We start from the raw sequence: 23,371 nt of genomic DNA on the forward strand, positions 1-23,371 counted from the left end.
ATGGTGTTTGTAGTATAGTTTTCGCCTGAGTAAAATAACTTCGCCAACTAAGGCTAACAGAACTCAGTTTTAGGTCTAATTTCGTCTCTACGTTGTATTTCACCTAGCTCTAAATATTTACATCGTTGAATTATTTATTTACCGTTACATTAAATAAGTGAATGCTATGCTATCCTTTATATCAGGGAATTACGGATTTTATTAATGGTTCCTGCGAACAATAAAGAAATCAAAATATACCTGGTCCAGAAAAGGTTGCGAACCACTGCTTCAATGATAATGCAGTTTGCAGATCCTAGGGTTATTAAAGGACATTTCTGACAGTTATCGGACTCTCCGTTACTGACTCTACATAAAACGGTTCTCTGTTTCATGCGGTTCTCATGGGGTAGAAATTGAAACCCATTATTTTATATACACATTTATTACAGTTGCATACAACAGTACACAAGTATAAACAGGTCCATATTACATTGTTTTTACATCTATATACATAAACTTCTGACGCGTGATTAGCAGGCGCTATGGGAATGTAAAAAATACAAAATCTATCAAACTATTATCCCTCCTAAATGAATAAATTACATAATTTTTCATCATTCTATATCTATTTCTTTTGATTACGCTTACTTCTGCCAATTTGATTTCTATAAAAGATATTTACAATAAAAATGTAGAAAAAGTGGTTCCAAAAGCATAAACAATTCTAAAAATTACCATCTGGTTTTAAAATAATATTATAAATATTTTGTACATAATAATATTACAAAATTAAACTTGAACATGAATTGGTGAAAAATCTAATTTGCAAGTAGGTGAGTAAGTGTAACAAATATAATATCTTTCAAAGACCGTCTGTAATCGCCTGCATTCACTCGTCATAATACTAAATGCCACAGTAACACTGCTATACATAATCTCTAAGAAGGCGCATTGGTCAGAAGTACAACTTGTATTCCTGTAAGCACCCTCTTCTATCACAAGCATTCCAGTAACCTATTTGTAATATCAGTCGAACAAATAACTAGATACAGCACTACCTTCCTACACATACATATCCTACTTCACTTTGTGAATTATTACATCGAAATACACTGAGTTAATATTACCTGGTTTTCTATAATCATAAAAGTTAAATCAGGTAAACTTCAATACATAAAAATGCAATATTGTCACAAATATTATCGTACAATAATGTCATCATTACTCTTTATGACTTTTCATGATTTATTTCAAAATTATTTAGAAGTTAACCGCTGAAAGAAGCATGTAATAATAATTCATAGTATAGATACGCCTACCTAAATTCCTTTTAATTAATTAAAACGTGTGATTGCAGTACTTATATCAAAACGTGATGATGACTAACCTTTTTATAACAGGTAGTTTGTTTATACTACCTAATACCTATATTTGGTCATAGGTGTAACAATAATTTAAAATATTTTTTCGTTTGGTTTTTACTAATAAAGCCTTTCTTACACTAGGCAACATTTGAGGACGCATCGCGTAATCTCGACATTCGATACGTTAGCGACAAACGTGACGCTACGCTACGCAATGCTAAAAGCACACGACATTTAACAGTCGAGCTTTAATAGGTATAATGTGCTTCGACTAGTTTAACAACACATGGCGCTTCAATTATTGCCCAGTTTAAACGTGGCACATCATAAATAATAATAGAAAAACATTCATTCTAAACAAATCTTCGTTTTGTAAAATATTCAAGTAGTTAAAATTACAATTTATTAAATTAGGAGTATAAATAAAAAGTAAATTTCTGAACGTTTAAGATCGTTCTCTACAGTTACTATCCCATTCACCGGCTTGGGCTGAACATTTCATTAATTAAATAATATAAAAGCAGTATTTGAAGCAATATACACACGACGAGTGGGGGAGGGGGTTATATTTACAATGCAACTTATCATAAGATGGCGGCGAAGGGGGAGTTTAAAATGGCCGTCCATTCTGTGGTCGCTCGGGCAGCTTTGGCGGCACGTTGGGCACCGGTCGGCTAAACATAAAACAATGCATTAGAATCTCATTCAGTTAATTACTTATCCGTGAATCATATACAGTGAATGCTAAGAATTTACAAACATTAATGTAACGTTGAGAACATAACATTACAAGAGTGAAAATAACGAAATACAATAAAAGCGCATATCGCTGCAGCTAAAAACGTAATTTTATCGGGTATAAAATAATAATTAAAATTATGGAACCATGCAAACAAAACGCATTACGTTGTTTATTTTTTACTTGAATTACTTTCCTTTATAAAATGTATCATTTAATAAACTACATACGCGACCTATTGAAATCAATTTAGCCATTGTTAGTAAATGATTATTACCAAACGCATGCACCACACCTACTTTCTAGTTGTTAGTATTACAAGCCAATAAATTTCATGTTTGAATATTTCAATAAGAATAAAGTTTTAAAAATGGTTACGATATCAAATGATTGAGTAGATACTAAATAAGTAATTTCTTATTGAAATATTAATGTTTAATATACTGCAATATTATAATAGAGCTTACCTAATAATAGCACCCGTTTATGGTTACGAGTTACATCCGTATTAACTGTTAGTAAAAGGCCAATTAAACTGTATTCTAGCAACTACTGGAATAAATCAAACATCTTCATTACACATATAGCATTTAATTACTCTATTTATACAGCATAAGATTAACAATATTAATAAACTATATCAAATCCAACAATCACTGCCTATACCTTTTTCGATGGTACTAACGCTATTAACAAGATAGAGAGAGCAAAACGTTAGATGATTTGATTATTTTCGTATATTATTCTGCTAATATCGATAGAGCAATGAGACAGCTATAGCGTACACTCCGATATGAGTAGGAACTCGGTATCCTGATGCCTTCAGTGTCGCAGCGGCACTGCGCTACTCCTGGTCCATAGTCGGCATCAGCTATCACCCTTTGAACTAAACGGTTCGACTAAACACTACGAACATCGTATGGAATGTCTGCCGCGGCTTGGAATCTATGAACGATGTGAACGTGACCTCTAAATACGATGACAATAATTTTGAAGATTAAAATGTCCATAACTATAAAATGTAATATTCTTTAACGAATCCATACGTATTAATCACCATCAATAAAACATTCTAATAATTGACCAAAGGTATTGATACCCAGCAACAATTTTAAAGGACAACTGCTTTGGTCTTAGCCTTTATAAGTACAATAAATTTTACATACAAACTTTCATTAATACCGCATGAGTATTTCATAAGATATTTTGTTTAATCTAATACCTGATTACATCGATACAGTTGTAAATATACAATATAACAAACAAGCCTCGGGTATAATTTTAAATGCATTAACATTACGTCTGTCGCTACTGGAGACGAAAGAGAGAAACGTTCTGCGACGGCTCGCGGCCTAAGCTACGGTAACATCTAGACACTGACGTGAGAACTGTCACTACGCGGCTATCTCTACGCAACCAATGTGTCGAGTGCGCAAACATCAACAAATTAACTTCATCTTTACATTACATACAACTAGCACAATTTACAAAACAATATGATATGCTCGTTTGGATCTCCCTGACGTTCGACAATCAGGAGCTTGCAATGCTCTCCGCGCACCAACTGAACTATGTATGGTAATTAAATATACACCTATCTTAAGCCACTCAATTTAACATTTACAATTTATTACATAACGTAAAATTAGCTACAATAGCCCCAACGCTGTTACAATAATACATTTGAAGACATAACCCAACCACGTGGAGTAAGCATTGTAAAGTATAATAACCTATAATTTCAAAATCAGTTAAGTAATACTGCAATTTCGATATCTTTTCTTTACTTCCTTTTCACTGGAATGTGAGCATATTGCAGCTCTTCGCACCATTCTTCCGTTTAATGAAAATTATAATTAGCAGTAAACTCGTACACAATGTGTGTGATCTCCAAAGCTGTGTAGTAAGACATTAGCTTTGAGCAACAGTTTCACAAGGTGCAGATACATAATTAATATTTGCCGTGTTTATGTATTAATACAATATCATTATACTACGGTAACATCGTTATGTATCACAACTTCACAAGCGGTGTTGGTAGTTTAGGTGCACACAACAACAAACATTTTAACAGGCCCAGTGTCACGTTTGTTTGAAAAAAATGATTCATCATTGGCCAAAGGTAAACGAAAAGCTGATCAGTTAATTGCAATAATGAATTGATTTCTTGTTTAGTCATTGATTTTTAAGTCCAACGATAATTTAAATCGCAAGTCATTGATTTTACCCGCGAGAATCATTATAATGATCAACTTCCCGGTTGATAGCAAAACATTATTTAAATAGTTAAGGATTAAAGTGTCCTTTAAACATCGCTTACACTAACGACAACTGTACATGTCAATCCACACGTTAAGCCAGACATAACGACGCGACAATAGAACAACACGCATAAGCGATGTTCGAACAAACAATTAATATCATTAGATATTCAACCACAGGTAACTTTCAATAATGGGATATACATACAAAAGGTTATGTAAACTTATACATTTATAAATCATTAAAAGGAATAGACAAACACTCACTTCAGACGCCACTTTCATTAAATTGACGTAAAAAGCAACACAAATAAAGCTATGTTATTCAACCAACGAAATCAAAAATCATTTTCGTGTGGTATACCGAAAACGTCATTTAAATTATGAAGTGACGGCGTGCAAGTAAGTTGCCATAAACAATAAGAAACACTTGAACATTATCTTTAAAAAAAAGCGAGTTCAATTTCAAGCCAGTAATTTGACACAGGCTCCATCCGTTCCATTTCAAAGTAACATTCTGTACAAGAGGAATGCTCGGCAATAACAGTATACATTTGACCCTTAAAACGATACTCAAAACGTGATGCAATCGCAAGCCAGTGATTGATCTGAATTTCGAAATTCAAACAATGACAGGCTTGAGTCTATGTTCGGGCGAATCTGCATTATGTTTTGTGTCGTTTCGTAATAACACTCATTCCGTATGGTTCTGATGTCAAATTACTGTTTCAACCACTAATACCGAGTACAGTAGAGTACATAATCAAGTGTTCAGTATTGCAAGGCGTGTCGTGCGCAAACAATCAGTCGTTTACTTGAATCTAGCGAAGGCTGAGCTGAGCTCGTTGACGGCGGCGTTGGTGACGGCCTGGCCGACCGCCTGGTTGATCTGCTGGCGCATGTGAGGCGGCATCTGCCCCATGACGCCCGCCGCCGCGCCCACGGCGCCCCCGCCGCCCGGCCTCCTAATATTCCCATCACGTTAGCTATACTCAAATATCTTACATCGCAGGTACAGACAGCACATCAGATAACACTGCGGCATCTCGTGAAGTTGTAATAGGTGCTTTAGAGATAACAAAAAATGGATAGTCTGATGTGCTGTCAACTGTACTATACAAAAAGGTAGTTGACAACACCAGTCATACTTCTTTAGTTTATGCCCAGATCTGGGATATCAATCCACAAAAGATCCCATGACTGAATTCCGCTAAACACATATTTACATCATTAACTTGACATCTATTTTTACGAGCCGTCATAGATTCATAGTCATGGATTTTGCATGGCAAAGACAAACCATGACGTCAACTTTCGTTTGCTTTTGCCAACTCCATTGACTCTGATGTCAATCCTTATACAGCCAGTTGTAAACTGATTGGGCATTCAAGGATATAATTTGGTATTCTTTTAAAAAAAGTCGTGTCTTAGAAATACATATTAGTTAATGGTGTCAACTATCCAATACAACTTTGAGTTAAATGTCTATGTCTAGCACTCCAGCTTTCAGCTCTCACAGCTTCTCTGTAAGACATTCCTGAAGGTATGTAACGGCCATAATTAATTTTCATAATACATGTTTAAAAATCTGTTAAATTAGTTCTTACAGGGCAACTGTGAATGATTATCTGAAATCTGTTTAGTTTTAGAATAAAAGTTCAACAACTTATAAATTACACACAGTTTAGACGAATCTCTACACACGGCTCTAATACTTTTGTTATTGTACTAATTTCAGTTGAAGTTTATAAAAGAAGAGCGTCACACAAATCTGAAAGAAGAATTGTTTGAAGACCACACACACTAGTGTAAATTATCATGCAGTGCAGTTACATTGTTGTGTTCATATACCCACTTTTAGTTACAAACATTTAATCACATAATAATTCAGTTTTGAAAGAGCTAAGCAAGTAAAGCATTTTCACAATCTAGTTCCATCGTTTTGCTAATAAAGGATGAAACCGATGTGTACGCAGCGCAGAACGATGCTACAACAACTCTCAATTCATAATCCCTCTCTGTTCCATTAGGTATAAGGTAAAGGTATATTTTAATTTTGGATACACCTGTATTGGCCTATTGTATTGAAACAATTCTATCTCTCAGCAGGCAGCCGAAGAAATGTTCGATAAAACCACAACCTTCATCATCTTCATAAAAATATAATATCACGGATGTGTTAAGACAAAATAGACTTTTTAATTAAATAGTATAATATTCATGTATATAGAAAAAAACTATATTCGTTAAGGTATGGCTGCCTGCAGGAGATTCCCTAAGCACATTATTACGTACGAATAAGTATACTAAGAGTAGGTACATAATAAATTTCACTATTAATTTAATAAATTTATGGAAGCAATATTTTTTTCAGACGTATCGTAAGTATTAATCATTTATATGACTAATATTGTATATAACATATGTATAATTTCATTTTATAAATTTACCGATACAGTTGTTAACTTACTACAATCGATAACTTTTGATTTAATCAAAGCACTAGTCAAGATTTCAAAATTAAATCTGATTTAATAAAATATAAATTAATTTTATTGCATATTATATTTTTTGCTACATTTTAGTGTCGGTCGACCCAGCTATCATAATGTCGAAAGTTATTATCACTGAGTTTGAGTATTTGGTTAGTATTATGAATATTCAAATGGTATTAGTCTAATCTCGTCGTTTTCTAAAATCCTGTCTAATTTCGATGTCAGCTCAAGTATTTTATTAGAAAGCGAATAGTAACCTCAACCAACAAGATGATACCTGGGTAACCGGATAACCCTATGAAATTGAGTGCCACTACGTCTATTCAAACGAACCGATACCGCTTGTGAACGGGCAACTTGCGTCAAATGTACTAAGTTAACAAGCCCATCAGAGTTAGTACCTTATGTTCATTATAGCTTATTGTTAGTAAGATAGGTGGCACGCGCCGAAGCCGCTTAGCGCCGCCTGCGAAAATAACCACACGCTCAAACTCTTGCAGTTAATTAGAACTACTACTTTTAATAAATATTTTCTTACTACGCCACAAAACAAGGACAAGGAGTTAGCCCAAATAATTTAAATTGTTTTGAAACAATCACTGACATATTTTGAAAGCATACTGTTACAGATTTTTATGAATCATTTTGTGTAAATGATGACTACATCAGTTTTGTGAAGTTATCGTTGAAACTGATATTTAAACAAAACAAATGCATGTTAATCCCAAACATGACATGTTAAAGTTTGTAAGTTTAACCTTTCACCTAAACATAATATGAACCCTGTATAGTCAATTTTATTAATATAAAAGTAAATAATAAATGTATAATATGCATAAAATATAATAGAAGCATACTTCAGAATACATAACTATTATGGCTGTTACATGACCCGCACAAATGCCTCGGCTAGGCAAGCAAAGCCCACACAAATACACAGGCAGGGTTATCTTAATACCCACACACTAGTATTTAAACCACTTAAATTCGGATTTTATAGCAGACTTATAAAATACGAAATTATTTAGACTTTGTCAAAACACATTGTAGGTATCAATACTTGAAATACCATAACAAAGTTATGGCTAAGTACTTTAGGTTTAGAAGGGATGGTAAACAATCTAACAAGCAAATCTCTCCAGTTGGTCAACGCGGCCACGCTGACACAAAGAGTAAGTTTAGGCAGACCACCGACTTTTAGTCGGCCGATAGTTGGGCCCGGTTCTAATTTGTATGAAGAATCAATCGGTTTAATGTGTGCACTTTTATACATATCCATACTGATAAACAGGCTGACTCAACAATCGGCCAACTAATAGTCGGTGGTCTGCGCCTAGGCTAAAATCCACTCGCTCGAAAATTTTATTTCATTATCATTTCAAAGAAGAAAATAGACAGTTTGACACCATACCCCAATAATTAGAAACCACAACTTTTTTAAAAAAATACCCTTCATTCTTGTCTTAAAAACTTAATGAATTTTAAATTAACTGTAAATTACGATTTTTGGTCACATTGTAATTGAAAAAAGTAGTTTAATTGAGTAGACAAAATAGTGACGTCACTTGCTTGTAGTGCCATACCAAGTCTAGGTTTTAAAAAGTACGTCAATTGACTGGTGGTGTCAACATGTCTATTGTACAGTCACGGAATGAAAAGGTTCGTCAGTTTTCAAATTGATTCCTTCAACGAATCGCGAGCACATATTACCTTTTGAAACTATGTTACAGAATAATCTCGAGTTACAGAAAATAATCTTTAACTGTTCGTCAGTAAAGTTCAAAATTATTCATATCAAAGTTGTTTGACGATTTAACTTGTCAAGAAGATTATTATGATTGATAAACTAAAACCTTCTTGTTGGTTCAACCTGCCATTACCTATTAAATAAAAAAAACTACATTTTGTAACATTGCACTGATGGGATGGAAAAATAAACAAGCAAAACCTTATTCGTTAGCAAACGTCATATTTATTTAAATGTTAGCAGCACTGTTTCTTGCACGGTTATGTTGGCAGGTTTGACTCTTACAGTACCTAGTGCAAGCGAAAACCGACACTAAGGTGACGAACCTTTTCATTCCGCGACTGTACAAATGATAGAATTGATTGCCCAATTGGAGAGATAGAAAACTGAACCTCTACGTTCGTACAACTAGCACTTACGTAGGTATGAGCGGCGCGGGCAGGCCTCCGCCGGGGGCGGGCCGGCCGGCGGGCGGTGGGGGGGCGGCGCCGCCCGGCCGCGACGGCAGCGGCGGGGCGGGCCGGCCCGTGCCCGCGCCCGGTGGCGGCGGGGCTCCTCGGTTGCCGGGGCCTGTAACAACGGAAATGACGACAAGTCTTCAAAATTTTATACATCTCAATGTCAATGATAAGACACATATTGTGGAAGAGTCAAATAAAACTGGGAGTAGTAATACTGTCAAATTCATTGCTAGCATAATGGAAATGGTGGTGTATGTTCTTTCCAACCAAATGAGCCAAAACCTTGACTTAGAAAGTAGGTAAATAAATGATGTCCGGTTAATGCCCCCTACAATAATGTTAATTACAAAACAAATTGTCGTTCTTTAATTATGTTTAGGTTATTGTGTGATTTACTAACCATAGTTTATAAGACCTTTGTTACTAACACTTTTATGGGCTATGCCTGAAATAAATACCTTTTATTTTATTTTATTTTATTTTTATTTAAAACAACGCTTCAGAGTCCATTCAAGTCAGAGTCTTAACGGGCGTCGACTCGGGCGTGCTCACTGTTGCCATGGAGACGTCGCCGATGACGTCAGCGCCTCCTTACACGCTGGTAAAAGCTCATTCCACTTACCCTGCTGTGCAGGAGCAGCCCTTCGAGGCCCGCCGGGCGAGGGCGGCGAGAGGCGCGGGTTGGAGTCCAGGCGGCTCTCCAGCCAGTCGTTCTTGACGGGCCACCTGCCGGTTGCCATGGAGACGTCGCCGATGACGTCAGCGCCTCCTTGCACGCTGGTACACGCTCAGTCCACTTACCCTGCTGTGCAGGAGCAGCCCTTCGTGGCCCGCCGGGCGAGGGCGGCGAGAGGCGCGGGTTGGAGTCCAGGCGGCTCTCCAGCCAGTCGTTCTTGACGGGCGGCGGCACGGGCGTGCTGACGGTTGCCATGGAGACGTCGCCGATGATGTGCAGCGCCTCCTTGCACGCGTGGTACATGCGGAGCATCTCCTCGCGTTTCTGAGCTTCTTCTGGCGATTCCTCCATCATTTGAGACTGTAACAGGGGTGCATATAAAGCTTGAGGTATATGAAAGAAACAAATACATAACGACTTTATATCTCCGTAATTTCAGTGTCAGAAGTAACCAGACAATACTTTGGACTCTGAAACATGGATTATCGCAAAGACTTATCCCCGCTTTTAAAACGTGCAATATCATACCTAGCTTATCTTGAAGCTGTATAATTACAACTTAGATTACCTGGTCGCCAGAAGCGTACAAATGCGCAAGAAGTTCCCCATTGATAAAATCTTTGGCGTTGTTGATGATCAACATCATGATGGTCTTGGGCACCAGATCGCGAGTCGTCTTGGTCACAATGCGCATGTATGAGTCCACCAGGTTGCGGATCGTCTCCACCTGTCGCTCCAGCTGAGGATCCATACTGCTTGTGGCTTGACTGTCCGAACTCTGCAATCAAATAATACACAAAAATCAACCTTACGGTCAACACTTTCAACGCAGAGCCTCCGAACGCATGAAATCGAACGGAATTTCTTATACGTTGATGACATTTTGTTACTTTTATCTAACTCATGGGTGCGCATGCGATTTCTTGCGGTCGGATGACATGATTCATGACTTGTAGAGTCTTCCTGCGTGTTTACGTGTATTCGTAAAGCAGCGTTACCTACTTGTGAGACCGTGTGAGTTCAAAAATTCTATGTTACGTTTTCAACAGAATGTTTAAGAGAAGTTTCATATAAGTTTCGTCCAAAATTTTTAAGTATGTCTGCCGAATTTACTTTAGTGTCCCTTTTTACCCGAACTAAATTTGTAACAGTATCGATCATGTATTGAATGTATTCTGTAGATACAGCGCGCATGCTCATGGAATTGCATGTAAAATATCAAAACGACGAATTGCCTAAAATTACGTCACAACTACAGAAGAGATGTTCCAAATGGTAAATAGATAACTATTGTTTCTGATATAATCATATTAGTCAAGCAAAATTGTCGCAAAACAATGGAACACCCAATGGAGGTTAAGCTTAATATACAACGTGTCCCAAAATTCAAGGATAAGCCGGCGCCGCAGGGTGGACCTAGTCATGACTGCTTTAGGAAAAATAAGAAAAAAAATCTATCTCAATTATTTTTTAAGTTACATGATAAATTATGAAATTCGTCGAAAATTGACACCCCTTATGATATTTTACATTACCACGACTACAATTTTTCAAATACTTCAGTTTTTTTGTTTGTATCGGCAACTTAAGTAGTGCTGCTGTCCACCCCAATTCTTAAAACCCTCAGAATCCTTGCAGTTTTTACACAAAAGTTAATCAAAATATGATATTTCCTTAAAATTTTGAACGATTTTTACTTACACTCCACTTTGACTCGTCGTTTTGTAAAAAAACAGTATGAACACTACTGCGGCAAGTTTTTTATAAAGTTGACACAACTATCCAAGATTCCGAAATGGTATAATACTCTAAGAAAACTAGTCGCAAAAAAGATATGCGTACCATTTTTACAAGCATTTCGCTTGTAAGTTAGTATGAGATAAATCTTGCAACTGAATTTAAAACCAGTTCTCCTTAACCAATTGAGCTGAAATTTGGTATACTTGTGTAAGTACGATGACAATGCAATATTATGGTACCATTGAGCTGGATGGAGTATGGAGGTGGCCATAGGAACTCTTAACGAAACGGCGGAATTACATCTAGTTTGGGTTCGTTGGACTTGTCTTTTCGAGCACTTTAGTGCTAGACGATGTTCAGGGTCCTGATGATGAAGTCAAGAGGTGGCAGGAGCTGGCCATAGGAACTCCTAAACGAAACGGCGGAAGCTTATCGAGTTTGGGTTCGTTGGATTTGTCTTTTCGAGCACTTTAGTGCTAGTTGATGTCCAGGGTCCTGATGATGAAGTCAATTATAATTTTCAAACGAAGTCAAGCTTGTTTTTAAATTTTTTTTTTATTACAACTTTATTTTAAGCTTTTTAGTTGTTTCTCAATCTCATGGCCTAAGTGCTCGGGAAGACAAATCCAACGAACCCAAACTCGATAAGCTTCCGCCGTTTCGTTTAGGAGTTCCTATGGCCAGCTCCTGCCACCTCTTGACTTCATCATCAGGACCCTGAACATCATCTAGCACTAAAGTGCTCGAAAAGACAAGTCCAACGAACCCAAACTAGATGTAATTCCGCCGTTTTGTTAAGAGTTCTTATGGCCACCTCCATACTCCATCCAGCTCAATGGTACCATAATATTGCATTGTCATCGTACTTACACAAGTATACCAAATTTCAGCTCAATTGGTTAAGGAGAACTGGTTTTAAATTCAGTTGCAAGATTTATCCCATACTAACTAACAAGCGAAGTGCTTGTAAAAATGGTACACATATCTTTTTTGCGACTAGTTTTCTAAGGGCCGATTTTTCAATCATTGAATAACTTGACAAATAACTAACTAGCGAATAAAAATATCTGACTGTTTATCGGACGAATAACATTAGTTGTATTTTTCAATGGTCAGGTAACGGTCCGGCAGCTATCTGGGATTTAAGTTGCTAAGTTCACTTCAATCCTCTGCGAAGCGAGAAGCACTTATACGTTGTTACGTGTGTTAGAAGAAGACAGAAATGACTTGACATTTGTTTATTTGACGATCTGTGATTTGATTGACGTTCGTCATTCGTGGTATTTTCTTTCGTGATTTTGTTTGTTGTTGGGTTTTCAAATTTTATTATTGACTCTTTATTGCAATATTCGCAATGGAATCAAAAAAGAGAGAACGTGCAGCAAATTTTAATAATGCTGAAGTGCAGTTGCTTGTAAGTTTAGTAGACAAACACAAACAAGTTATTGAGAACAAGAAGACTGATGCAGTGACTAACAAAGACAAAGATGCGGTATGGAAAAAAATTGAAACTTCCTTCAATTCGTGTGGTATATCAACGAGTATCCGCACATGGAAAACATTAAAATTAAAATATGAAGGTATAAAAAAAGTTACCAAGAAAAAGTCTTCACTACAACGGCAGGAAATGTACCGAACTGGAGGAGGACCATCAAATGCTCCCGATTTCAACGACGTTGAGGAAAAGGTGCTTAGTATTTGCACCAATATCACAGGGTTGGAAGCACGTCACGACAGTGATACTATTATGAGTAGGTATTAGTTGAGATAATCTCTGACCGAGACTTGAAAAAATATAAGAATAATTCCTAATGTATTAATGCCTGTTATCGTCTCTTACATTTTTCAGTACCTATAACCTATGATGAAAGTGTGGACGCAACGGAGATGAACTGTGAAAATCAAAATGATGTAGAGAATGTTAACAAAATACCAGGTATGTACGGTATACCATCCAGTATTCCAGTTGAGCTGGTTGTGCTTAGTGACAGTCGGATGGACAGTGTTTTTATAATATACATAAAATCTACAATAAAGCTGTCAATAACAGGTACACATTAATGATTGCAAGTAACTAATTCATATTATACTTTTTATCATTTTAGATATGGACCAGTCATTGACCCCGAAAAGAAATGTAGAGGGCAATGAATTTATAAACGATATAATGGACCACTCAGTTATCCTAGAAATAAATAAAGAAGAAGACAATGAATCTCAAAAAGGTAATTACTGTTTAATTTTTTTAAATAAACATTAAGCTGTTTTTAGCAAAATTATGGACACTAGTTCATAATTTTGCTAATAACAGCCTAACAGACAATAGTCTCTGTAGGAAGTAAATAATAGACTTGTACATACATACATTATCATGTCTTAATCCCTTATAGAGCAGACAGAGTCCAAAGCCGCAAGACCCAAAGGTCATTAATGTGATATTGATAATAAATAAATAACATAAATGTGTAGTTTGATGTTTTAAAACTTTTGCTTTCAGAAAACAAATGGGTAAATTGGCATCCAAAGGATCTCAAAACAAAGATGTCAAATGTTATAAAAATAGACAAAGTCTCCAAAGCGAGTGTAACTGGCAGACTGGATAAGTTAAGTGCAGCCCGGTTGGAACTCGTACAGCTGCAAATCGAAACAACAAGGCAGCAACATCAGTTCACAGAAGATGAACATAGACTGAAAATGTTGCATCTTGCTAATGATGAGGCAAGAAAGCAAAAAATTCATGAATTGCTTGTACTACAATTAAAAAATAACAGTAGCGGACCCGTTTTAAATGACATGGTATAGGTATACCCATGCTTACCTGGACAGTCATTATAATATTGCATATTTCTGTACGGTTTAGGTTCCTACCTAATTATAATTATTATTAAAATAAAAATATTCATTAATAAAGAAGAAATAAAAAAATGTTTAAAGTAAAAATGTTTTTATTTAATTATTACTATTATTCAAGGAACTAAAATATTCTAACACTATATTTCTAGTTAAGTACCTTTCTTGTCCAGTGGGATTGGCAATGATGGGGTCAAATATTGGTGGTGGTGGAATGTGTACTTCTGGATCGTTTGGTGGTTCCTCTTCATTTTTCATTCTTGCTAAGTTGTGCAATATTGCACAGGCTACAATTACATCTTGAGCAAGTGGCAACTTACATCTTAATCCAATGCTTAACACTGGGAAGCGTCGCTTCCATACACCAAAACATCTCTCTATTACATTCCTTGTTCTTATTTGTGATTCATTATACAAACTCTGAGCTGGCGTATTTGGGTTTTGAAAAGGAATCAATAGGTAATTGGTTTGTTCATAACCACTATCACCAAGTACAATGCCATTGCCAAATTCACCATTCTCAAAATGGAATTTTGCCGATGAATTTGCAAATATCATACTGTCATGGCTCGAGCCAGGCCAACGAGCTACTATGTCTTGAAATATCAAATCTGACGAACACATTGCTTGGACATTAAATGAGAAAAAGCCTTTCCTATTTCTAAATACCTCTGCTGTGTTTCCACCAGGCGATTGAATCCTAATGTGGGTGCCATCTATGGCTGAAATCACTCTAGGGAATCTAGCTATTTTATAAAATTCTTCCTGGGTTTTTCTTATTGCTTCACTGCCTCTTGGCAATTGAATGAATGTTGGCCTCAAAGTTGCTATAGCTTGTGTAACTTTTTTTATTATATGGCACATAGTGGAGCTATGAATGCCACCAAAATCTCCAACAGTGATATAGAAACTCCCAGTGGCATAAAATCGTAGCGAAATAAGTAGTTGCATCATGGGTGATATACACTGATTCCTGAAAAATAAATTAAGTCATTAGTATGTATGATATTACATTGGGACCTAGGTAGGTAGGTACATAATTTATAAGTATTTATTGTAAAAACTATCTACAACTTACCTTTCTGTTTCGTGTTTGATTTTATCGTTTACCAGGGAAAGCAAATAAATTACAGTTTCTTTTAAAAGCCTGAATCGACGATGAAATTCTTTGGAATCCCACATAGTAAAGTGATCGGGCCTTGGTCTGACAACTCGTGTTTTTCTTTCAGGAGGGTTTAAATATTCATAATAAATAGCCTCTTCTTCTATTGCCAGGTCGTCAATAGTGTCGAAAATATCCATTATATTGATTAACAGTTTAATAACAAAAAATAACCTTAAAATAAACGTCAATGAAACCTTGACTTATCTAATGAATAAACGTTTATCTGGCCATCAAAGAGGCAAATACATTTATTCCTCAGATACGGTCGTTATTCGTCAAATAGAGCCTATTTGACGATTGAAAAATGCAATATTTTGTTATCTGTCAAATAAACACTATCTGACTGTTTATCTGAAGATTGAAAAATCGGCCCTTAGTTAGTATTAGTTTCGGTTAAACAATAGTTTAAACATTATTTTACAGTTGCCAATAACTTTTCAGTCTGAAGTATTTACTTTAAAAGAGTATCTAAAATTGAATAAAATAACATACAGTGTCCAATAAAATTATGTTTCAAGTATTTTTCTTACACACAAGCTACATGCAAGTCCATGCAAAAAGTTGTAATTTTTTCTTCAGTGTTTACCCAACCAGTATAGCCTGACCAGGAACATAAAAACCCTCGCCATGTTGCGGAAAACTAATGGTACTAATTTCTTTTAATGGCAACAGTAACTGAAAACTTCATTGTCATGTCACCTTGCATGTCAGTCTATTGCTGTCAAAGTGTAAACAAACTTTATTTTAAATGTGCGCAATTGATTTTGTGAATTAAATTGTTAAAATCTTTTTATAGTCGTGAAAGAAAAGTGGTTTACAATGTGTTAAAGTATTTGTCGAAGAGAAATACTAAGAGTTCGGACAATATTTTCATTGAATAATGTTTCCGACAAAGGTTGTCAAATTGACTGACATGTTTATCGCATAGTACAGTCCACTATGAAAATTAGCTGTGGTTTGTTTCAACTACCTATTTTTAAATTTTTTGTCACTTTCTAAGTGTTGAATTTTATGGAATTGGGAAAGAAGTACCGAGTTTGAAGCGTTCATGAGCAAATATTGCAGTTGAATATTCAAGTTCTGAATTTGATTATTGATGAATCCCAACTAATATTATAAATGCGAAAGTAACTCTGTCTGTCTGTCTGTCTGTCTGTCTGTCTGTCTGTCTGTCTGTTACGCTTTCCCGCTTAAACCTCGCAACCGATTTTGATGAAATTTGGCATAGAGATAGTTTGAGTCCCGGGATAGAACATAGGATAGTTTTTATCCCGGATTTTGAAACAGGGACGCGCGCGATAAAGTTTTTCTGTGACAGACAAAATTCCACGCGGGCGAAGCCGCGGGCGGAAAGCTAGTAATAAAATAAATCCTACTAGCTCGATTGATGGTTTATTTATTTATTTTTATTTTATTTTATTTATTTAAACCAGGTTACCTATAATAATATTTTTTCGTTAATTTATGAAAATATCAAATTAGCCCGGAATCCTGAATCCTGATACATAAAGTTAGCCTATTAATTTAACATAGGTACGACTGTACTCAGTGTTGCACTATCAAATGCAATTGACGCGCCTCTATGCCAGGGTTTTTATGTTCCTGGTCAGGCTATACTTGAACCATATTGATCCTAGTAAACTAGTAAAATATGCGTGAGAGTCACTTAAAAACATAACCTTGGGGCCGTTCAAGTATTANACACGTTGTATACATTGTTATTTAGCAAAATACTTACCAAACTCCCACATCTATGTTATGAAAAACCATACTAAACGATCGCAGTTATACATTACAACCCAAACCATTAAAAACCAGTCAAAATATCAGATTTCATTCCGGTTCGGAATTATTACTCAAAGTTCAGAATAAATTACTCGCATCTGTGATTTACACATGCATGTATCGAATTAAAATATCACGCATTATAATACAGCAAATCACCAAGGAACAACTATCCAAAATCCAGCAAACAAAGCCTTAAAGTACGAGTGACTTACTCTTCTCTTATTTTCACCTAACCCCAGGAAAGGCAGTAAGAACTAAAAATAAAAACATAAAACATGCTAAAACAAAACTGAATTAAAAAATACATCAAAAGTAGTACTCAGTATATTGTTTTCTTTCATTGCTAATTTGCTGCAATGACTCCTCCATTCATTATTTTCAAAAGTATAGATAACATGTTAATTAAACTCACCGAAACTCACAAACTGTATTGTTTGATGAATTCAATAATTCGTTAGAACAAAGCGTGTGTGATATCAAACAATGCATATGATTTATGAAACACTAACACATACATTTATTAATATTGAGTAAACAATCTACATGCCGCATGCTACATTTAAATGCTGTAATGCATTTTAAGTAAATATTAACATGAAAAGGTATACTGGTAGTAAAAAACACATAAATAAAATACATAAATAATAAGGAACAACTGACATTCTTGAAATTCACTCTTAGTGGAACATCAATGTCTAAAACCAACAAAACGCATGTGTCGTGTGTTCACCAATGTTGTTGTTGTGACAAGCCTACGTTGACAAACCTCAGATCCTTCACTCTGTACAGCATGGCAAAACAACAGATCGTATAACATACCACTGACATATACACTGTATCATTGGGTATATGTAAAACATACCAATACTTTCATAAATAATTTATAAAGCAACAATAGACTGCTTACATAAGCTTGTTTTAAATAAAAATAAGTACACTGTTAGGAAGGGAAGAATACTTGAAATAGAAACCATTACAGAGGAAGTGATAGTATAGAAAAATAAAAGAAGGCAGGCACAGGTGTGAAAAGTATTTACGTACCTCGTCACCGTTGGCGGCTTCTGACGTTTTCTCTGGGTACACACCGGCGCGGAGGAAAGACGCTTTCCATGAGTCGACGTCATCTTGGTTTTCACATGACAACTCTAGCTGCTTGTAGTCCTGTAGAAAAGCGATGTAAAATTACTGATTGAGTGATAATTCATCAGCCAACTAAATATGAATGCAGTCAATGAGGGATATCGTTTTAGCGCTCACCAGTTTGCGCCACTGTAGAGTAAGGTCCTGTCACTTGCTAGTAGCGAAGACAGTGGCACCAACTGGTGAGTGCTAAAGTTGTAGGAGGACTATCGCATTTGCACTCATCAAGATGGCGCCACTGTAGAGTAAGGTCCTGTCAATCGCCAGGGGTGCCAACTATTAAGTATAAAAACGATAGCCCTCATTACAGCTTTCCACTTCATTAGCTGCGACATGATTGAATTAAAGCAATTGTTAAACATTTCGGAATTTAAGTTACTTTATTTGGAACATACCTTGTATACGTTCCTGCCCTCTGGGTTGAATAGTGCGAACATGTGTCGCCGCGACATGAAGCCCTGTTCGAGGTCGCGCAGTTTGAGCCCGTCGAGTGGAAGCATGTACTTCTTCTCGCGTTCCTCTTCGTCCTTGTACCAGGAGATGCTCTCCGACGTTAACACGAACCAGTAATCGCGAGAGCCTCCTTGAAACAAACAACTATAGATAGTATTCAGAATATGAGCAGCATAACCAGGCAATGGTGGGCTACGTACCTTTCATGATACCAAGATTGTGTATGCACATATATCCTTTTCTAATCACCTGATTGCCGAGTGCTCGGTGACCTGACTTGGTTGCGTTCTCAGACTGGTTTTGTGCGCTGTGAAATTCGTAATTTACGTTTTATTTATAAGTCAAAAACAAAATTTAACTCAATTTTTCATTTCTAAGCGCCAATTAAAATGAATATGCCAAATAAACGCGTCTATCTACTTGTTACATTTTGAAAAGTAGTGTGAGAGATTATACTGAATTAACATAATTAATTAATTTTGAATTGTAAAAATCCGTAATGTAAATAAATTTCAGAACATAAAATATTGGAACATTGGCGCCTCACTGGTGGGCTTTTGAATGCTTGCAACACAGTGTCTTAACTAGCATGGACAGTATCGAAAGCTACTCTACCTTGTAGCCATTTGTAAACTGTTCCAAATAAAGATTCATTATTATTATTTATTACGACAATAACAAGTATGAAAATAAAATAAAGTAAGTAGTATTAAAAATGTAAGAAATCCACCACTAAGAATGCAGATTTTTTTACGCCAATCACTTGGCCGCATTCGTGCAGAGATTAGTTGGGTAGAGGGTGTATGTGTGTGTGTATGTTATACATATGTAGGTTATATGGAATCATTTCACACTTTTTGACACAGAAATTATATTATTTTCACAATGTGAACAACACATAACTTTGCATCATGGGATTTGCAATGTCTTTACAAAATATTATAGATTATCTCTTCACCAAGACCCTATATAGATTTAGCTATCAATAGAAATAAGATTTAGAAGCGAGAAAATAATTATCTTCTCGCGAAGACAGAAGGTGCAGTAAGCAGTAGTGCATCTTTGGTAATGCCCGAGAGCATGACAATGTGCAAAATCTATGTGCCCAATATTTGCGGTGCCTCAGTTAGGTATATTACAGCAGAATATTGCTCAATATTACCCAACATTGCCACCCACACTAACAGGCATTTAACTATTTCGTTTACTAGTTAATCGTCCAATTGGATGAAGTAGGTATTTATAGATAGTTGTTCACATAGATGAGCGCGAAACCAACTACAACTGTTTGCAGTAAAATTCCAAAATAGCACCAATTTACAGCCACGTAACATCGAGACAATGTTGACGAACAATACGAACATTTAACACCAATACTTGCCAGACCAATTAATTGTCGTATGAATCCAACAATACAAATTGTCATAAGAGCACACAGCAGGATTACTCCGAAACGCTGTTCGTGTAGTTTCGTATCTATCTGTAACTGTCTTTCAAGCTGACGTCTCGCTTTGCGTGAGAGGGAATATGGCAACATTCGAAACTTTGGATAACGTTTTTCGGAGTAGTCCCGCAGGTAACACAAGGCTGTTTTTTTTCAAGATCGCGGTGTAAAGAAAACTGACCCAAAAGCATAAAGTAATAGAAGTGGTAGTTACTTGGCGAATCCGATGAAGTCCTCGTGGTTGGTGTTCATGTAGGCCAGCTCGCAGTCGATGAGCAGCACGAGCTGGTCCTTGCACTGCTGCTCGCGCGAGCGCACGTGCGACATGATGATGCGCTCCGTCTCCTCGCGCAGCCGCGGGTACCGCGACATCTGCCGGGGGTGACGTCATCAACGGCCGTACAATACCCGGCGATAAATATTGCACATCGACCTTTAGAAAGAGACAATCGGCTAATTTCGGTTTCGTAGAGCGTTATCACAGTCGCACTTGAACAATGACTGACAATGACGTTTTGTCAAAGTGTAAACAAACTTTATTTTAAATGTTGCACACATTTTGAATTGATTTTGTGAATTAAATTGCTAAAAACTTTTGATAGTCGTGAAAGAAAAGTGGTTTACAATGTGTTAAAGTATTTGTCGAAGAGAAATACTAAGAGTTTGGACAATATTTTCATTGAATAATGTTTTGTCAATGACGTTTTGTCAATCGTATAGGTAGTGTGCGACAGAGATAACGCTCTACGAGCCGAAATTAACCGATTCTCTTTCCAAAGGCCGGCAATTTATTGCCGGGTACTGTAACATCTATTGAGTAGCTCGTGGCCCTTAAAAGCGGTCTTACACCACCGGAGTACCTAGTTCCAATTTCCGTTATAATACTTTTTAGATCCGTAGTCTGTTAGTGTTTTAAATCCGTATTTTGACGGATTCGGAGACAGTAAAAAATCGCTCATATAGAAAAGGCGATATATGATAAAGAGCCCATAGAGAACGTAATTTATGCAGTTTGCCGCGTTTTGCTTGGCTACTCATTCAATGAGCTGCTGATTTGCAATATAAGGTATCTATTCTATGAAGCAATTTGGTCAATTTACAAATTATGTAATTTATCGCATAAAAGATACTATGGGTTTTGAAGCCAGTAAAACTTATATAGTATATTTTAGGCGAACTGCATGTTGAAAGATAAGCCACGATTGGTACTTATACATATTACACTTTTAGCATGATAATCTCAAAATATTGGACACGCCCATAAGTCCCATAACAATGATGGATGTGAATTATCAATAACAAAGTATCATTTTACTGATTTATAAATATCTAGTATATTCATACAATGCAATTGCTTTGATTTAATAAATATGTAACCATAATATTAAAATTATCTTCCTCATAATAGCCCCATTTTATCATTTGTTTGTGTGTCAACCCATAACAAAATAATTAGTGATAAGATACAATCATAATACAATAATAAATAATTTTAATTTACATAGAAAATTTGGTATTTACCCTTTCAGTACAGAAACGGACGACATTGGATAACTCTTGCACTACCAAGTCAACGCACTTCAGAGATGGTTCCTTTAGCCGCGCGATTTGCTTCTTTACTATAGCCTCGAACGCCATGTCGGGGGTGAAGAGACCAACCTGCAGAATAGAGCAGTATTTTAAAGAACAAATTACTATGGCTCATCAGAAAACGTGTTGGAGCACATTCAAGACTTAAGTTTCACATAAATCTATATACTTATAATAAATCTGTAGAGAGGTCAATTCTGTACATGAAATATATTTTCAAAATAACTATCAGGGTGTGATTAGTGATCGATACTGATGCCAAAAATGCAATCAGTAAAATTTTTGTCTGTCTGTCTGTCTGTCTGTTCCTTATAGAAACAAAAACTACTCGACGGATTTTAACGAAACTTGGTACAATTATTCTTCATACTCCTGGGCAGGTTATAGGATACTTAGGAATTCCCACGGGAACGGGAGTTAGCGGGAAAATCCTTTTGTATGAAAAATCTAAACCGCTTAAGTTAGACGCTTGAAATTTGGCAAGAAGGTACCTTAGTAAACTTAAAGCTTAGTTACAACAGGATATTGCAAAATTCCCACGGGAACGGGAGTAAGCGGGAAAAAACATTTGTATGAAAAAATCTAAACCGAGTAAGATAGATGAAGGGGGTAAAACGGGATCCACGCGTACGAAGTCGCGGGCGGCCGCTAGTTTTTAAATAAGGTACATTTAAAATTTAATATGAGACCAAGCTTTTATAGTACACAACAGGTATAGACCTGAAAACGCTTTGTACTATAAAACAACTATTGGTATGGTGGCTCGCTACTGTTTGTTATTCAAAAGTTTTGATAGACATTACACTATCGATATACGCACGCATGTACACGTACACACACACGTAAAGCTCACTCGCCTTGTGAGTTGCAAGAACTTATTGATTCTAAAAGAAAATATGGTAGATAAATGCATACCCTAATACCGTGGATGTTTCTGATAGCGAACGCGATCTCCCTACGCAGTTCTTTCTCGTCGAACTCCATCTTGACAATCTCGAAAGGGAACCGTTCATGGAAGAGCCGGTTGATCTTGGCACCGCCCGACAGTTCGTTGGTGTTGATCTGAGCAGAACCAGAGCCTTCGATGGTGCGCTCAAAGTCTGTCTGTAACTGTTGAATCATCCTGAAAGAAAGATACCACTACCTAAGCTACGTGAACACAGTTTCTGTCCTTAAAATTACACAGATTGTTGAAAGCAAAGCATCAGCGTATTATTATAATACAGGGTTTTCCCCTTTTAAGGTAATTTTCTGTTAATAAACAAATAATTCGGAGATTGTACTATGATTGTTCCTTACATGAAGCTGTGGCCAGGCATTGACCGAAATGAATGAACGAACTGGAAACTATGAGTAATTGGTAGCAGCTACTTCTGCAGATTATCGCGCAGGCCCGGCAGCGTGTCGCGGATGTGGTTAGTGAGCTGCTAGTTCACACGCTGCAGAGAACCGGTCGTGAACGAATGAATGGAACAC

The 23,371-nt window shown here is 36.4% G+C and overlaps 2 protein-coding genes across 9 annotated transcripts in view; one reads left to right on the forward strand and one right to left on the reverse strand.

Moving 5' to 3' along the window:
- Positions 1 to 486: 486 nt before the first annotated feature.
- The window catches only part of shi (dynamin-1 shibire), a 32,090-nt gene continuing 9,205 nt past the window's right edge, over positions 487 to 23,371 (reverse strand). The window contains exons 7-18 of one of the 8 annotated variants that reach the window (XM_028300886.1): positions 22,811 to 23,018; positions 21,827 to 21,964; positions 20,520 to 20,677; positions 19,062 to 19,168; positions 18,804 to 18,991; positions 18,310 to 18,429; positions 17,481 to 17,522; positions 10,294 to 10,503; positions 9,851 to 10,085; positions 9,008 to 9,158; positions 5,162 to 5,311; positions 487 to 2,020 (exon numbers count right to left, since the gene is read on the reverse strand). In XM_028300886.1, the coding sequence (XP_028156687.1) occupies positions 1,957 to 2,020; positions 5,162 to 5,311; positions 9,008 to 9,158; positions 9,851 to 10,085; positions 10,294 to 10,503; positions 17,481 to 17,522; positions 18,310 to 18,429; positions 18,804 to 18,991; positions 19,062 to 19,168; positions 20,520 to 20,677; positions 21,827 to 21,964; positions 22,811 to 23,018 (1,771 nt within the window). In that variant the 3' untranslated portion in view covers positions 487 to 1,956. Of the gene's footprint in view, positions 2,021 to 5,161; positions 7,308 to 9,007; positions 9,159 to 9,671; positions 10,086 to 10,293; positions 10,504 to 17,480; positions 17,523 to 18,309; positions 18,430 to 18,803; positions 18,992 to 19,061; positions 19,169 to 20,519; positions 20,678 to 21,826; positions 21,965 to 22,810; positions 23,019 to 23,371 lie in introns of those variants that run through there. The other 7 variants (XM_028300887.1, XM_028300885.1, XR_003655682.1 and 4 more) reach the window with 7 other exon arrangements.
- LOC114350188 (uncharacterized) lies at positions 12,479 to 14,314 on the forward strand. Its single transcript, XM_028300893.1, has 4 exons — positions 12,479 to 13,216; positions 13,315 to 13,401; positions 13,571 to 13,690; positions 13,963 to 14,314. The coding sequence occupies exons 1-4, from the start codon at positions 12,820 to 12,822 to the stop codon at positions 14,265 to 14,267; spliced, it is 909 nt and encodes a 302-aa protein (XP_028156694.1). The 5' UTR covers positions 12,479 to 12,819; the 3' UTR covers positions 14,268 to 14,314.

Source organism: Ostrinia furnacalis, unplaced genomic scaffold (assembly GCF_004193835.3).
Source record: "Ostrinia furnacalis isolate ACB-3 unplaced genomic scaffold, ASM419383v2 OfSCF0802, whole genome shotgun sequence".
Classification (NCBI taxonomy): Eukaryota; Metazoa; Arthropoda; class Insecta; order Lepidoptera; family Crambidae; genus Ostrinia; species Ostrinia furnacalis.

Coding starts and splice junctions, on each gene's coding strand:
- LOC114350188 (XM_028300893.1), top strand. CDS start 12,820: ATGGAATCAAAAAAGAGAGAACGTGCAGCAAATTTTAATAATGCTGAA. Junction 13,217..13,314: donor CGACAGTGATACTATTATGA/GTAGGTATTAGT, acceptor TACATTTTTCAG/TACCTATAACCTATGATGAA. Junction 13,691..13,962: donor AGACAATGAATCTCAAAAAG/GTAATTACTGTT, acceptor TTTTGCTTTCAG/AAAACAAATGGGTAAATTGG.